The sequence below is a fragment of the Phaethon aethereus genome (genome assembly GCF_964289735.1).
Source record: "Phaethon aethereus genome assembly, chromosome: Z".
Classification (NCBI taxonomy): Eukaryota; Metazoa; Chordata; class Aves; order Phaethontiformes; family Phaethontidae; genus Phaethon; species Phaethon aethereus.
Window position 1 is genome coordinate 32,791,653 of NC_138577.1, and position 16,873 is coordinate 32,808,525.

The 16,873-nt window shown below is 36.4% G+C and overlaps 1 protein-coding gene across 1 annotated transcript in view; it reads left to right on the forward strand.

Annotated features, from left to right (window-relative positions):
• Nucleotides 1–2,497: 2,497 nt before the first annotated feature.
• JAK2 (Janus kinase 2) overlaps nt 2,498–16,873 on the forward strand; it is a 47,634-nt gene continuing 33,258 nt past the window's right edge. The window contains exons 1-5 of the mRNA XM_082013642.1: nt 2,498–2,732; nt 12,037–12,160; nt 12,941–13,058; nt 13,607–13,752; nt 15,073–15,394. Of these exons, the coding sequence (XP_081869768.1) occupies nt 2,513–2,732; nt 12,037–12,160; nt 12,941–13,058; nt 13,607–13,752; nt 15,073–15,394 (930 nt within the window). The 5' untranslated portion in view covers nt 2,498–2,512. The remainder of the gene's footprint in view (nt 2,733–12,036; nt 12,161–12,940; nt 13,059–13,606; nt 13,753–15,072; nt 15,395–16,873) is intronic.

The window sequence follows — 16,873 nt, forward strand, 5'->3', positions numbered from 1 at the left end:
GGAGATTTTTCACATTGTCGCATGGAACCTTTGAAATTAGTGCAACAGAAGGAGTGAAGTATTTACTTTGCCTTTTTTACTGCACTTTGTTGATATTTCACATTCTTAGGTATGATTAAGCAAGGTTCTCAGTTTATAGAATTTTTTTTATATATAGAAACAAGGAGGGAATGATGAGGTTTTTTGAAATGGCAAATGTGTTTGTACATACACAAACTCATGAAGGAGAGCTAGGCACAAGCATATCTGTCTAGTTCACTTTTGAAATTTGCCAGGTTTTTGGTTAGTTCTATAAACAGTATTTCCATTCAGTGTTGGATAGACATAATACCAGATGACCAGGAGGAAAGAATCTGTCAATTAAGGTGAAGATTGGTATTAAACAGTAATTTTTCTGAAATACTCTAATATTAACTGTGGTAATTAAGGAAGGCTTCCTCTGGAGATTAAAGCTGTGAACATTTTGCATAAGCAACTGGTAGAGCACAAACATTATATCTTACATATTGTTGACAAAGGTAGTCAAATCTTTCAAATATGATGTTTTTAGCGATGTGGTGCTTATTTGCTTCTAAGAAACATGAGTTACTTGCTGGGTTAGGAGAAAGGCTTTTTTTTTTTTTCCCCCTTAATTGGATGTTTACTTGTTACCTGTGTGTTGCCTTTGCAGCTGACAGCACAAATCTCATTTAAAGGTGTCTGGCTTTATGAATGAGGCATAGAGAATCCATATGCCCCTCTAGATCAGGGCCCAAGGAATGTAGTGAGTGACACATGCGCCTAGAAACTCTGTATTACTGTGTAAAACTCTGTATTATTATTATGTCTGTATTACACTGGCTTTTCATGTTGCTTAGTTTGGGAAATAAAATGATGCACTTATCTCTTGGTGATGGTGCCTTTTTTCTTTTTTTCTTTCCCCCAGAATTACCATCATGGTAGCATAGTTTTATGCACCTGTATGCATAATTGAATATTTTTGTCTATCACATAGCTCATGAAGTTAATGTTTTCCTCCTTTAAGATGTTTAGCTTTTTTTTCTGCTGAAATAACTTTTGTGATCCATTTATGTAGCACACGTAATCTTTAGCCCACAAAAATGTATAGTCATACAGTCATCCCTTCCTCAGTAATTGTAGTTAGGAGCAGAAAATTTTAAAAAATCGTGTTCCAAACAGCTCTTTTATGATAAAGTAACATGGTTCGATGTAAACAAAAGCTGTTGAAAATTACACTTTGGGAATGTAACATCTATCTGCCTATGCAAAACAATAGTCATATTTTTAAGTTAAACAGTAACATTTTAATGTTCAGTATCTTTATTAAACTGTTCAGTATCTGCATCAATGACATACAGTGGGATTGAGTGCACCCTCACAGCAAGTCTGGGGATGACACCAAGCTGAGTGGTGCAGCTGATGGGCTTGAGCGAAGGTATGCCATCCAGAGATGTCTTGAAAGGCTTGAGAAGTAGGCCCCTGTGAACCTCATGAAGTTCAACAAGGCCAAGTGCAGGGTCCTGGACCTGGGTTGGGGCAACCCCTGGTATCAATACAGGCTGGGGCATGAATAGACTTGGGCATGTTGGTAGATTAAAAATGAGACATGAGCTATCAATGTGCTCTTGCAGCCCAGAAAGCCAATTGTATTGTATAAAAAGAAGCATGGCCAGCAGGTCAAGGGATGTGATTCTCCTTCTCTGCTCGGCTCTTGTAAGACCCCACTCGGAGTACTGCGTTCAGCTCTGGGGTTCCCAGCACAAGGAAGACATGGACCAGTTAGAGCATGTCCAGAGGAGGGCCACGAAAACAATCAGAGGGTTGGAACACCTCTCCTCTGAAGAAAGACTGAGAGAGTTGAGGTTTTTCAGCCTGGAGAAGAGAAGGCCCTGGGGAAACCTTATTGTGGCCCAAACCGTTCTACGTTTCTAAAAAATCAAATTTTTAGAGCTTCCTTAATCTCACATCAGCTAGCACTTGTTTTCTTTTAAGCATCCGCTTAAGACTAAGACTCAGCTGAAGGGTGCTATTCCTGCTCTTCTCTTCATCAGTGCCAGTTTGTGACCTCGCTAGTTGTTTTGTGTTATAAGTTCTCAGTGCAATCTTTGCATTTAAAGTGGGAATTTCATGTGTTGCACAGATGTCATTAAGGGGATTATTTTGGCTTTCAGGTTTAACTAGCATGTTTCAACTGGACAGGTGAGCACACATTGTCTAAAATCCAATGAGAGGTAATAAATCCTCTAGTTGGACTCTCAATTGATGTATTTGTTTTTCCTGTCATAATGTCTGTTGTTTTTCAGTCTATGGCTATGTAGTAAATCAAAGAGAAACTCAACTTTTAGTGAACCTTCTAAGCCATTCTGTTGTCCTCAACTGTTAATGTTTTTCCTGGATCAGAATGGTACTGTCATTAAATAGGAGTATTACAAGCAAAACCAAATACAGTTAATCAAGAAGTACTCCTTGCATTTCTTTTAGGCAAATGCTCTGAACAGAACCAAAACAAACAATGGCCTGTCTTACAATGACAAATATGGAAGGTACAGCAACTTCTACTGTCCACCAGAATGGTGACATCCATGGGAATACCAGTGCACCCAAGCAGGCAGAACCGTTGCTTCAAGTGTACCTTTATCATTCTCCTGGGAAGACAGGAGGAGATTACCTTCAATTTCCAGCTGGAGAATATGTTGCAGAAGAGATTTGCGCTGTTGCCTGTAAAGCCTGTGGTAAGTATATACATAACAGTTTTGATAATGAAGGAGTGAAATTCAACTTAATGCAAGAAAGTTTTTAATAATCCAGAGCTCATCAAAGTGGTGGCATTTTAACTGAAATGCTAATCTCTCTATTCTTTCAGAAGTAATTAGCACCAGGCTGCAAAACTGTTCTTGTTGGAATTGTGGTGAAATGGAGATTATAATTGGGTGACTGGACTGCCATCCTTTTTCGAAATAATTTGAGGGTATACTGTCTTTTACCTGGAATTCTTCTTCCATTGAGCTGAGATATAGTTTGGATAGTTAAATAAGAGCAGGAGCTAGAAATAACTTGAATTACTTTCTGATGCAACCCTGCAAAACAGACTGGTTCTGGAAGTTATGCATATATTGTACATTGCACATGCTTAATCACTTTGCAGATGGAGACTGTTCTATTAGATATAATGTGACTGCTTGTATGTGTGTGTGGTTAATGCTTTTTGTAATTGTTTAGGAAATAAAGTGAGGAAATTACAGGGTAGTATATTTGAAATAAATAAATAAAACATGTTTATATCTAAGAAAGCCTTTGAGTTGTTACATTTACCCAGAGTTTAATATGAACAGGTGCTGAGACCCACAGTAAAATAATTCAGGCATGCATTTTGTGCATTCTTTCTTTCATTGCGACAGTACATTGAATTTCTGAATTAAAAAAATTAATTCTAATAAACTTTGAGTATTAAAGTGACTGTCTTGTTCCTCATGCACATGTGCACACCCACATACATAGAGTCTCTCCCTATCTTCCTTTGGGCTGTCAGTGGTACAAGGCTGGGTTTGTCTTTTAGGTTTCCAACTGCCACATTTCAGGTGCAAATGAGTTTAAAGGAAGGCTTATAATTCCGAATCTTTCTTTTCCAGTAGGTCATAAATGTGAAGCTGTTGGCTCTGACTGCACGTTTTATTGTCTCCAAACATCTTACACTCTTGCAATTTTTGTCTTTTAATTGCTCTACTGTTTTTAAATACAGTTTTAATGATTTTACTTTTGTGAGGGATCTGTTGCGTTTTTTCTGTGCTGTTGAATGTCTTGTTCTGACTCAGCTGCATGCTGTGAGTTGGCAATTTGCTTGTATATGCTACTTTCATAAAGATTCTTCTGGGTTTAAGTCCTGTTGTTCCTTGGAGTTCTTTAGGCATGGCAGAGTCTGACTAAAGCCTGAGTTTGTAGAGTTGCTCTTCATATAACATGAGAGCTTTATGCAGATAAGCACATATAATGAGTTCAGCATAAGCACTGCCTGGGATTCATTCTGGGAGATCAAGAGGATGTAGTATGGTATTTGCAGAGTTTTATGTGTGTGAGATTCTGCTGCTTTAACGACCTTGTAGGTCTGAGTTTGACAGGTGAACCTGGGAGTGCTCTCAAAGTTAAGGTACCTTCTTGATGGTGACTCAAATCAAGATCTTCCAGATGGCTTCCACTGTGTTCCCAAGGTTCTGTAGTCTCTTTTCTCCAGTTGAATTAAAAAAAAAAAATTATCTCCCCACTTTAGAAAATATGCCTGTACTCATTTCTGTAATAAGGATGGATTTCTTAACACTCATGCCGATGTCTTTTGGGCTTCTGTTTTGCCTCTGTTAGGTTTGTCAGCTTAGTTCAGACACTCAGGTACAGCATCTAAAGGTGTGTAAGGCTAGTCAGGGGGAGGGGAGAGGGAGGTTCTTCACTTTCTGAGTGTTAGTGGTATTGAGTTTTTACATTAGGTGGTAGTTACTTTTTTTAAATGGAAATAAAAACTGTTGTAGTCACTGAGGGTGTTGCTGAGGGAGTGAAATAAAGAACAATTTTACTAGATAGTGGTGGGCAGAATGCCTCTTTGTTTAACTTAGATATTCATGTACCAACTTGCCAGAATATTAAACTGATGAGCGCTTAGATCCATCAAATTCAGTATGTTAAAAATAACATGGTCTTTGAAAGAATATACTGCATCATCAACCATGACACCAGGTGCCTTGCTTCCTTTGCTTCCTATCTGACTAGACTTTTTTTGTGATTCGGGAGTAAGAAGTCCTCTGAACACAAATTTTTCAGGTACTCTTCTAAAGAATCACTTAGTTAAAGCTTGTCTGTCAGAAAACCTCCCATCCTTGTTTGAATTCACTGGAATAGTAACTACCTTGGTAGTTTGATTAGGAGCTTTTACTGTTATTGCTGGTCTTTCCATTTTTTTCATCCGTTTTCTCTGGTTTGAATTTTCCTTGCTTCAGTTTTCAGATGTTTCTTCAAGTTATGTTTTTCGTCTCCTTTCGCCATGACCAACCCTAGAGAGATATTTATGTGCCATAGTAAAATAATTGATTGACATTTTTAGCTTGAATGTCATAACTGGTTTTTGTGCACTGTCTCCAGTTCCCCAGGAAAATGCACAGCCCAGGCCCTGTATGATATTCTTCTCACCCACATCACAAACATACAAAATCCAATTCCTGCTAATCCATAAATCCAATTTTTTTGGATGTCACTTTCCCGTGACATCATCTGAAGACTTGGTATCCTATTGCTTGTTTTGTCAGACCTCACCAATACTTCTCAAGGCTTCTATTTTTCTGGGGTACTAGTTTCTGTTTTGCTGGCATGGCTAGTTCCTAGCTCATAGATGTATCCTTTTATACTTGACCATCTTAAAAATAATTTTTTGTGAATAGTACTCCTTATCAAGTTGTTTTTATGTTTTGCTATGGTTTCAGCATTCTTCACCAGAGTTTCTAAAGTACATCAGTAGTGATTTATAGTTACTTGTATAAATAAAATGTTTTATCATTCATCCTTGTAGAGCTGAGGTAGACAAAGTCCTCTGAATAGTGGTTTCTGCCTGGCAGCTACTGTGGCAGTATTATACAGTCTTTTTCTCAAAGGAATTTGTAACTTCATTTCTTTCTAAATTGGTGGAAAAGAGTGAAATGGCTGCAAGTTTTTGTTCTCTTTCATAAGTTATTAGTGCTTAAATCACGAGGTACCACTTCTTATTATTTTCTGGTTTTTTTGTAGGAGGTTTTGTGGTTATATGGCAGAACATGTAGGTCTGCAAAGCCTATACAGTCACATAATGTTTATATTGGCAAGACTTTTCTTTTGGGAGTTGTTCATGAAGTATTCTGATTCATAGCTAAGAGAGTGGTTCAGGTAGTAAGCATGTCCGAAATGTAACAGATTTGGTGATTGTTAATGAACTTTCTCTGATGTGAGCAATTGTTAGATCCCTTGATAGCAGAGCTGGCTACATCAAAGTATGACTTTGTTATTGGTGGCAAGCAGGACTGGATCTAGGCAAACATCAGCAGTCACAGAGACATTCTTGTTATGTACCTTTTACACAGTTCAAACAATTGAAGGTTTTCCAGTCTGTGCTGACTTGACTTTAGATCTGTTGTATATGGCATGTATTGGCTATATAAACATTAGTCTGGCTATAAGTATTGTTCTGTAGTTGCATGCCAGTTTGAGCCTAAGCCTTTTCTTATTTTATTTTAAAACAGCTTTTTATTTTTTTAAAAAATAACTATGAAACTTATGGTAGGTTTGTATTTTTATAGGGAAAACTGTCTAAACATGAAACAGAATATCACATTTTCTAACCAGAAATGCAAGAATAAATGAAATATCGTGACATTAAGTTTAAATCGACTGGCCAGTAGTGTTATTCAGCTCTTTTCTGTTAACTAGTATGTTAATTGCCATGTAAAAAATTATAAATCTCACACCAAGAACAAGAGAAGTCTTTGCTCTTGTCCTAAGAGACAAAATGGTATTAGAGGAACTAACTGATGGTGGAAATGAAATATGATGGAGAAATTGTTCTAGAGATTACAGAATCATTGTGTTAGATGCGTCTTCTGAATTCAGTATCGGAGACTTGTTTTCCCAAATCATGATGTTAAACCCTTTCTCTGCTCTCTCAAATAATCTTAAATGGCATCTCTTAAGCTGTTTTTAATGTGTTTACAATCAGTTTATAAAACTATCAGTCAAGAGCATTTGAACACAAGTAGTAGTAATGGTTTGGGAAAGCCACCAGAGTTGATGCGAGAGAGTGATAATGCAAGATTGATATGATATTTTACAGAATAAGTAAATGTGATTGTTTACAGAATAACTATAAACTTGTTTAGAATTTTTGGTTTACTCAAAGTGTAAATTATGAAAAAATCTAGAAAACTGTGTTTAAAAATTAGTCAGTGTAACTGAAAATAACATGAACGGAATTTTGTTGTGATGTAGGTAAATCAGATACGGACTACTGGGAACATAGGAAGTCTTTGAATTTGAATCCTGGATATATTTATTTCTATACAGAAAGAAGGATATTTTGTGTAATATATAACTAAGCTATACCAATGATTTTGCAATAAGATACTGCCCAGTCTCTTGTAAGTGGATTGAAGAGATTTTATCATCAGATAAAGTAACTTAAAAAAATAAAAAAAACAAAAAAATCCCAAACAACTATGGACTATACATTGTAACTTGCCAGAATAATACATTATATACAAGCCTAGTGTTAAATGGAAAAATAATTTTATTTTGATTTTTAAACTAACAATTTGTTGATTTATTCCACTGGCTGAATAATATGTATATACATTATCTGTATTTGTAATCCAAATTGTTACTGAATTAAAGTTAACAAAGTGAAGAGATTTTTGTATTGCACTAGGTAAATGAGTTTGTAAATCACAGTTAAAACAGTTATAAGCAAAGAATTGCTTTGATGGTAGCCAAATAAATTTGTTCCCTGTCCTTGAAAAGTGTAATAAATTAGTAGCAAAATATGCTGACTTTAAATGTAACTATAACATTTAAATAGCACACTGAAAAATGTTTTGGCAGGTCAGCCAAGGACCATAGTTTTGTTTACCGTCTTGCATTTCTTCCATGGCTTGTCTCCCTGCTGTATATGAACCCTACGTTTCTGTAGGATATATCTGACTTCGTCTACTTTCTGGCAGGCTTTTGTTCTAATTTTCCTCCTCCCCTTCTCTTAGGCTCATTAAACCCTGAAATCTTAACTTTTTAATGGAACTAGAATCCCAAGAGGGAACCAGTTTGATAATCCTGACTGGTTTGGTGAGTGACAGGCAGCCAGCAGTTAACAAAAGACTTTGAATTAGTTGGCTTCTATGTTTGGTTTTTTGTTTGGTCATTTGTTTTGGGTTTTTTAATGTTGATTAAAAAACAACTGAAACTCCACCTAGGAACCTTTTAATTCTCAGTCATCTGATTTGCAAATAGATTGGAAGTTTCATGGTATTCCCCTTGAAAACTGCTGGTGCCTCCTGGAAAGATAGCAGAGAATATTTAATTAAACCAAAGTAAAAACACTGTTTCAAAACACTTAATGTGACCAAGCACTGACAGTGTCTGCACTCAATTAAACATTTTCAAGGGAGTGGCTGTGTTGCGTAATGTGATGACTGTGATTATCTGTAGTACTTCTTTGCCTGTACGGTTCAGTGGAGATTCGCTCTTGGTAGCTAGAGATGTTTAAGCAGACTTATCCTTAATGTGCTGAATTTCCAGAATTCATATGGCTTAGCATTACCATTGAGTATAACTGCCCACTGGGGATTTGGGGTGAGTGGGTGTTGGTTTTTTTTCTAAGTTTCTTTTTTCTAAGCCTTCCCTGAAAATCTGCACACAACCGCCCTCCCCTCTCTTCCCTAAGGTGAGGAATGTATTAGTCAGAACTCTGGACAATTCTGTTTTGCTAAGAAAGGAAACATGTGCTTTGATTAACTATTCAGAAAACATCCTATTGACAGGATAGCGACATTGAATGTGGTGTCAGATTTCAGTAAGCCTCCAGTTTGTATGGAAGTGAGGGTAAGACTATTTTTATATATGAAAAGCCAAGAAAATATCCATCTGGTGTGTGCAAGGCTTTGTAGGTTTTAGATAGTTTACTTGACAGTTGTGTGTGAGAACTGACAAATGTTTGTGTTGTACTTTTTTATTGGAGATTTTTAAAATTGATTTTAATCATTAACTCCATGCAGCCATTTCATCTGTATATGTCTAGTGACTTATTTATATGCTTGAACTGACAATTTGAATAAGACACTATTGCTACTATAGACTACGTATGGCTTCCATGTTTCATAGTGGTATCATGGCTTTTTGTGATTTACAGTTTCTTGTTTCAGTTTTTTCTTTACAGAGAGACATTACCAAATGAAAACATACTGTATGGGTGAAAGGGTACCCAATGCCAACAAAGGAGGAAATACAGAAAAGCTGTATTTCCTTAGCTGCTTCAGGGTAAATGAAGTGGTGTGACTTGTCTCAATGTGGAGCTCTGAAATCGTAACGAGGAAAGGAAGAAACTACTATGCAAAACATTTGGGGTTTGTTTTAGGCTTGAGGTAGAAGATTGAGGAATAAACTTTGGCTGTGTTACAGCCTTTCATGATATTACTTGACAGTCTATGTAGCATGGTGAGGCTTCTATATTTAGCCTTACGTACTAAATAAAAGACTTGCAAAGAGATAGTCATATTTTTGTCTTTGCAATAGTCTAGAAAATGTATTTAATAGCTCTTGCTGGAGAAGCAAAGTGGGGAACAATTCTGCTTTATTATGTCTGAGTCACTGTCTCCTTTCCTAATTAATTATTGATTGATTTGATAGCATGGTTAGTGCAGTGCAGAAATCCAGGCAAACCTTTTTTAGTACCTGCTGTGAACAGCTTTTCTGATTTTACTTGTGTTGAAAATACATTTCTCAGAAGTTTTACTGTTGTTGAAATGGCTTTATCAGAAGACTTTCATTTCCCACCCCCACACACCTCCACCCCACCTCCAGTCTTTTGATTTTCATTTTGTTTCTGGAGAAAACACTTAAATACTGCAGTTATCATTTGGCTGAAAAGTCCCTGCAATTAATAGTGCTGTTAAGAATTACATGAATTACATTTCTGGCTTCTCTGCTTCTGTCAGACTTTTGTGGACAATTTTAAAGACTCTAGTAAGGGGATGCTCTACTGGTATAATTTCAAGTGTAGCAATATTCTGGCACAATTGCATGATTCTTAAGGGGGAGGAAAAAATGGAAAAAGTGTAACTCCTTTTCTTGAAAAACACGTATGATCCGTATGTCATTGAGCACTGGTAGTAGAAGTTACCGTTTGGAATTGCTAAAGTATGCAAGGTGGGTGAGTTCACAGTTTACTTTTCAAATATAGGAAGACAGCAAGGAGGATTTTTTAGATTTTTGTTGTTGTTAATGTCAACATTTCTGATTTGTAGGGGGAATTCCAAAGTCATGTTCCTTGTTTGGCTAAAGTTTCACAATGGCAATGATATGATCTGGATTGACATATGTGGGGTGCTTTGTTTTGGTTTAGTTTTTTTGAGAGGCGGGGCTGTCTCATGTATTTGGTGAAATACAGCAGCTTAACATTTGAATTTAAGAATATGACTTGGAAATTTTTTCTTGTTCAGTGTGCTTATGTGGGATTATTAATAGGTAAGGGAAATGTATTAATGAGACTAGGTAAATATTCAGCATTGCCTTGAATGGTGTTTAGCATCTGGCTAGAATCCAGAAATAGGCTGGTGATTCACATATATTACACTGTAATTTATCTGAAATTATTTGGGATACAGGCACCACACAGCCTTAAAACTGCTAAGTCAGTTGTTACTGCTTTGTAGACAACTGATCTGTAACATAATCTAGTTGATCCCACTTCACACATCAAACGAGAACGATACTTGGTTGCATGGGATAGATTTAAATGCCATAAAATGGAGTTAATTGGATATTTATCAAAACTCTGATGGATTGAATATGTCTTACTGCACCATAAATTTGCAACATCTAGATGTACAGCCAGTCCTTCAGTTACTAATCCCTTCAGGGTTATTCCTTTGGGGGTTTTGTTCAGTTTTGGTTTCTCTTTACATAATGCTTTCCATTTCTGTAGTTTCCTGTAAGTCTATGGCTCCTTTTCATAGAAAATCATGTGTTAGGACCTGTAGTTTTGATATATTTTGGTAAGCTTTAGTTTAAACAAGTGTCAGATGATTAGCCTGTAGATTTCAGCAGTTTAATCTGACATTTGCACAATAGACTTCTTGCTCTTAGCCCTCTTACTGGCTCCCTACAGAGACAAACCCCATTATGTAGAATTTAAGCTAGTTGTTAGATTACTTTTTGCTCCACAAACTTAGCGGTTTTATATGTGGAGTTGATTGGGTTTTTTCTAACTGATTGTCTTACATGCACTTTAGATGTGATGAAAGAAATTTGGGTCTGCCCCCTTCAGTAGTTACCTAGATGTTGTTCAGAGCAGAAAGAAATGGATAAGGGAATTTTTTTTTTCTCCTGGTTTCTTGTGTGAATTTCAATTATTTCATTCTGTGTCTTTGGGTAGGGTTGTGGATATTTTGCCTTTTTCCAGAAATCTTTTGTCTCTAAGTTACTTTTGTTGTCTTTTATCTGTTATTTTTAAAATATTTTTGCCTTCTTCCCCCAAAGTGTCTTGCTGTAATGTAAACACAGTTTTCCAAATCCTAGTGCTGGCATTGCATGGATGCGCAGCACTGCAAGCAGAGTACAATACTTTGGTGTCTGTTATTAGGCTGTACTTTCAGCTGGGAGCCCAAAAGCCAAAGTAGAATCCTGGTGCTGCTGAAGAGCTGATGCTAAACTCATTTCCATAGTTTGTAATTAAGTAGGATTGCTTGCGACTTCTCATTAAAGCAATCCTGAGTTGTTGAGGGGGAAAAAATATTTTCCAGTTTAGTTTAATTAACAATATGTGTTTGGTTTTGTTCTCAGCTGAGCTACTCATGTGTAAATGACAGGTGGTTGTCCTAGTCATGATGACTTTCTTTGTATTGCTTTTACTTCTGATTTTTGTCAGTCTAAAATCTTAAAATCAATGCCTAGTTTTGTTTTTTGAAAAGATAAGGAAAAAGGTAATGTACTGTTATTAGCTGTTACTAAACTGAGAGGCTAAGAAGCCATTGTATTAAATGCTATACAGAGAAAATCTTGTAATCTAACAGTGAAGTATAGGATAGCAGGTAAACACAGTCTGCAGTCAGAGAACATAAAAGAAGGATGAGAAAATAAACCAGCAAAAAAACAGCTATGGGGTCATGATTGCAATGTTGTTGACAGTGATAGAGCAGTGCAGTGAATATTTGGAGAACATGTGCCAATCTGCTACTTTTAACCCACAATACTTTATTTTTAATAAGGTTCATTCTTTGTGGAAACAATTTCCTATAAATGTTTCCTTCTCTGTTACTTGTTTAGGTATCATGCCAGTGTATCATAACATGTTTGCACTCATGAGTGAAACGGAGAGAATGTGGTATCCCCCAAATCACATATTCCACGTAGATGAAGCAACCAGACTCATCCTAATTTACCGGATAAGGTAATCTAAATCAAATGTTAGGTACTTTTCATGGTAAAACAATGTGAGAAAACACAAACAATGAGATATTTAGTTGAACGATAGTTTCTCTAAGAAGTTATGGACAGATTCTTAAGAGATATGAGATAGATAAAAGAATCAAAATTATTGCAGTAGATTTGAATAATGTATTTTATCGATTGTGTCTATACCATATGTTTGCATGTCAGATTGAAGAAACAAATAATAAAAAATATAGCAGAAGCAAAATAACATTTTTCTTAATAATGATACATCTCATCTCTTCTATGCTTGCCTGTTTGAAATTAGTGGCAGTTCTGAAATGCGGAGTAATTATCGTGTGTAATCAGGCAGATGTCTGCAAATAGAACCATTTTCCTCTAACCTGATTTTTGAATGTGGACATCTAAAGCTACAGTCAGTTTTCTTTATGTAAAAGGTTTTGTTTCTTGACATTGTATAATGTGGCCTGAGTGTTTCTTTAGGAACTGTCTCAAAGGAAACCGGAAGACAGTGACACAAAATTCTCTATATTCTGATTAGTAAGGATAATTTTGCAGAGCTTCTTGTTCCTACCAGTACAGCTTATTGCCCTACTTAATGTTGTAGTACTTTACAACACCAAGAACTGGATCCAAAACCTTGCATTCACTAGCTAGGTCTTCATATTGGTCCTCCAAACCAGCCAGCACTAATTACATGTTTGTGAAAGCGATAATGCCTCGTGTTGGTAAGCAAAAGTATCTGTTTATTGATGATTGCTTTAATATTTCCTAATAGGTTTTATTTTCCCCACTGGTATTGCAATGGCACCAACAGAGCATATCGATATGGCATTCTTCGAGGTGCAGAAAGCCCTGTTCTTGATGATCTTGTCATGTCTTACCTATTTGCACAGGTACGATTTGCTTGATTATTTTTTAAAGCAAATTGATAAAGATTGTTACTATTTATTCCCTTTCACATCTTCTCATAGTGACTGTGTAGGCTCTTTTGACAGCTTGAAGTCCACTCAAGATGAAAATGAAATCCCATGTCGTGTTGTGTATTGGAGAGATGAAGCTCAAATGGCAGTTGTGGGGAGAGCAATGAGTGTGTAGCTTCGTTCTTGTGCCACTACCATATGGAAGTCTTTCAGTGGTCGTTACTTTATTTTGGACTGACACAATGTAGAACAACATCCTCTCTATAGGGATCTCTGAGATTTGAAACAAAAATATTTTGAAAACAGTGTTTCTAAGCATGATGGTAGCTAGTATCCATTATGAACATGTGCAGCTTTTTGTGGACAAAGGGTTTAATTCAAAAGAATGCAGTTTAAAAATAAAAAAACAGAAACAAAACAACAAAACAAACAAAAAACCCCAAGCCACACCCCAAAAAACTTTTCTTGATGAGCAGCAGTGCAACAGTTTTGATTTGCTTTCTTGCATTCTTCTTTCTCAGTGGCGAGATGATTTTTTGGATGGATGGATACAGATGCCTGTTACTCACGAAACACAAGAAGAATGCCTTGGAATGGCTGTTCTGGATATGATGAGAGTGGCCAAAGAAAAGGACCAAACTCCACTGGCTATTTACAATTCAGTCAGGTGACTCCATACTTAATAACTGTATCACACCTATCTGATACCTAAAAATAATATTTTTGCATATTGGCATCTGGGAGATTTTCAGCTGTTGGCAAATGATTTATTCTAGCATAATGATTCCATAAACTTACCTATAGTGTAAACTAGAAATTAATAGAAAACTTGTATCATGATAGCCATTCATGGTTTTGGGTACATGGATTTAGTTCTCTTAGTGAGAGGTAAGGCAGCAGCTACTCATGTGGGAAAGGATGTAAGCAATAAGTTGGGAGACACCCCTGAAAGTCACCAGATTCACTCCCTAGCTCAGATCAGGGCCAACTTCAAAAGTTACATGAAGTTACTGAGGGCCTCATCCAGTCAAGTTTTGAAGATATCCAGGAATGGAGATCCACCATATTTCTGGGCAACTTTGTTCTATGTATGATCACCCTCACTGAGGATGATTTTCTCCATATCTAATCAGTCTCCTCTGTGATACTGGTTACCCTTTGTTGTGTCTTTGTCCTCCCACTGTGCATGTCTGAGAAGAGTCTAATTCAGTCTTCTCCATAACCATCCATTAGTTGAAGACAGTTAGTAGAACAGACTACTAGAGCCTTCGTTTCTCCAGGCTGAACAAATCAAGCTCCTTCCTGCCTCTTCTGTATCATGTCATATGCTCCAGACTTTTAACCATCTTGCACAGATCTCTACTGAACTTGCTTGCATTTATCAATGCACTTCAGTTTATCAACGTACTTGGTTTCCACTCCAGCTGAGTTAATTCTGTCTCTTGCTTAGTACTTAATGTCTGGTGTTTGTCTTTTAATGAAAACTAGCAGGAGGAGTGAAAAACAGAATGAGACAACAAATTTGCCAGCTCATTGCAGGTGACAAACTACTCTCTTGCCTCTTGATATAGAATATGGACTGTGCTATAGGAACTTCAGTGAGAACCAAACACATTATTGTATTCTACCACTGCATGTTTTCGGCTAGGAAATCTGTCCTCTGTCCGTATAATTGCCTCGATCTGTGCAGTATCCTCTTTCCAACTTCTACACCAAACAAAGCAACTGTGTAACTCCTGCTGTCTTACCTCCAAACTTCAGTAATGACTGGAACAGACATGTCTAGATTTACAGAAAATGCATTATGTAATATATGTTGAAACTGAGTGAGGGGGAAAATGAAAGGAGACAGGGATGTATTTGAAATAGCATACTACTTTTAGAGGAAAAGACATTTTCATGTTGACTTGTTTAGCACAGAACTAATTATCTTTGCTGGATTTAATGAATAAAATTAGTAGTATTTTTGCTGGTTATGTATTCACAGCTACAAGATGTTTTTGCCTAAATGTGTGCGAGCAAAAATCCAAGACTACCACATTTTGACGCGAAAAAGAATAAGGTACAGGTTCCGCAAATTTATACAACAGTTTGGCCAATGCAAAGCTACTGCCAGAAACTTGAAACTTAAGTATCTCATAAATCTGGAAACCCTTCAGTCTGCCTTCTATTCAGAGGTTTTTGAAGTAAAAGAACCTGGTGGAGATCCTTCTGGAGAGGAAAGTTTTGCAACCATTGTAATAACTGGAAATGGTGGAATTCAGTGCTCAAGAGGAAAACTTAAAGACTGTGAGACACTGGCAGAGCAGGTAATGTCTTTTATTATTTTAATAATTGTGCAGTTTATCATGTAACAGAGTGACAGTGTATTAGAAGTTCTGATTTGGTAAATTTGGTAGGTAAATTTTACTTCACAGTGATGATACAATTTCCGTGTGGCTGAGGCTCACTGAGGCTCACAGAAATGAGTGCAGGATTAAAACTTCAGCAGTGCAGGATTGTAAAATCAGTTGTTTACTGAAGTATTAGAAGAAAGTCAATACTTGAACATATAATACTTCTGTGCTTGACAAATGAAAAATTGAGTGCTGGACCTTCATTACTGTAAAAAAAAAAAAAAAAAAAAAACAATGTGGAAAAACTAATGACCCTGCCCCCAGGTATAGATAAAATGCACAAATTCCATAAATTCTTTTTGAAAGCAGGGTTTTAAGGACTCCAAAAACCAGGTGGATTTCCCTATACCTCTTTCCTGCTGCAGCTAGACTCCTACCAGGGTTTGAGCTAGCAAATTTAAAGTGATATTTCTGTGACTGTGGAGTCCATATATTCTTTGTTCAGGAATTAGATGCTAAATGGTTCCAATAACTGCTAGTAATCATGTGCTGTTCCATTTTTACTTATCAGTAGTATTTCTTCTGTGTATGATTTCCCAGCATGACTATTCATTTTGTCAAATGTACCAGAATCTGATACAAACTCATAGCAGTGTACATTGAGATTGTGGGAATTTTTGAAAAGTAAAATTAAAGGCAAAGTGGGTCACTTGTCAGTTTTCCAAAATAATTGCATTTGCTAGTTTGTTAGTTTTGACGTATAATATATAGCAGTTGAGACCAAACTACAAAAGGTTGTATTTTTACAGTGTGCTATAATAATTTGTAAAAATGCTATTTTTTGGTAATACTTAACCAAACAAAAAAAACCTGATTACATACCCAGATTTAAGTGTGGTGGTCTTACAATATTTGTAGATTGACATTAGGTCCAGTTACCTCATTCATAGTTGTTATGTGTCAGCCCCCTGCCTTTCCTAAGTTGCCTGTAAGTGCCAGTTGCTCTGGCTTGAGCTAACATAAATGTCAGATTTTGCAATTTCTAGTTTTATGTGTACAAAACTTATGCATAGTATGCTGTTTGGGCCTGACAACCAAGCCTTTAGTAAGAGTAGTGTTTAAATAGATTGTATTTCCTATAGAGATTGCCAAATTATTTTTTCATAATTAATAACATTATGATCCCACTTGTTGACAGAGACACAATGTAGGCTGCATTTATTTTCACTAGTGCAGAAATTGTTTATAAAATTGGTTATGAAAACTTAGTAAATTAATAAGGCTGCTTGTAAATGTGATCATAACTCTTGTTTCAGCAAACTATACTGATGAATCTTTATTAAGATGCTGAATTGAAACAAAATTCTTAAATTTTTTGGAGGCAGGAATGACATATGTGGGGTAGATTGTGAATAAATTTATTTTGCCAGTTCACATTTCCAACAACCAGAT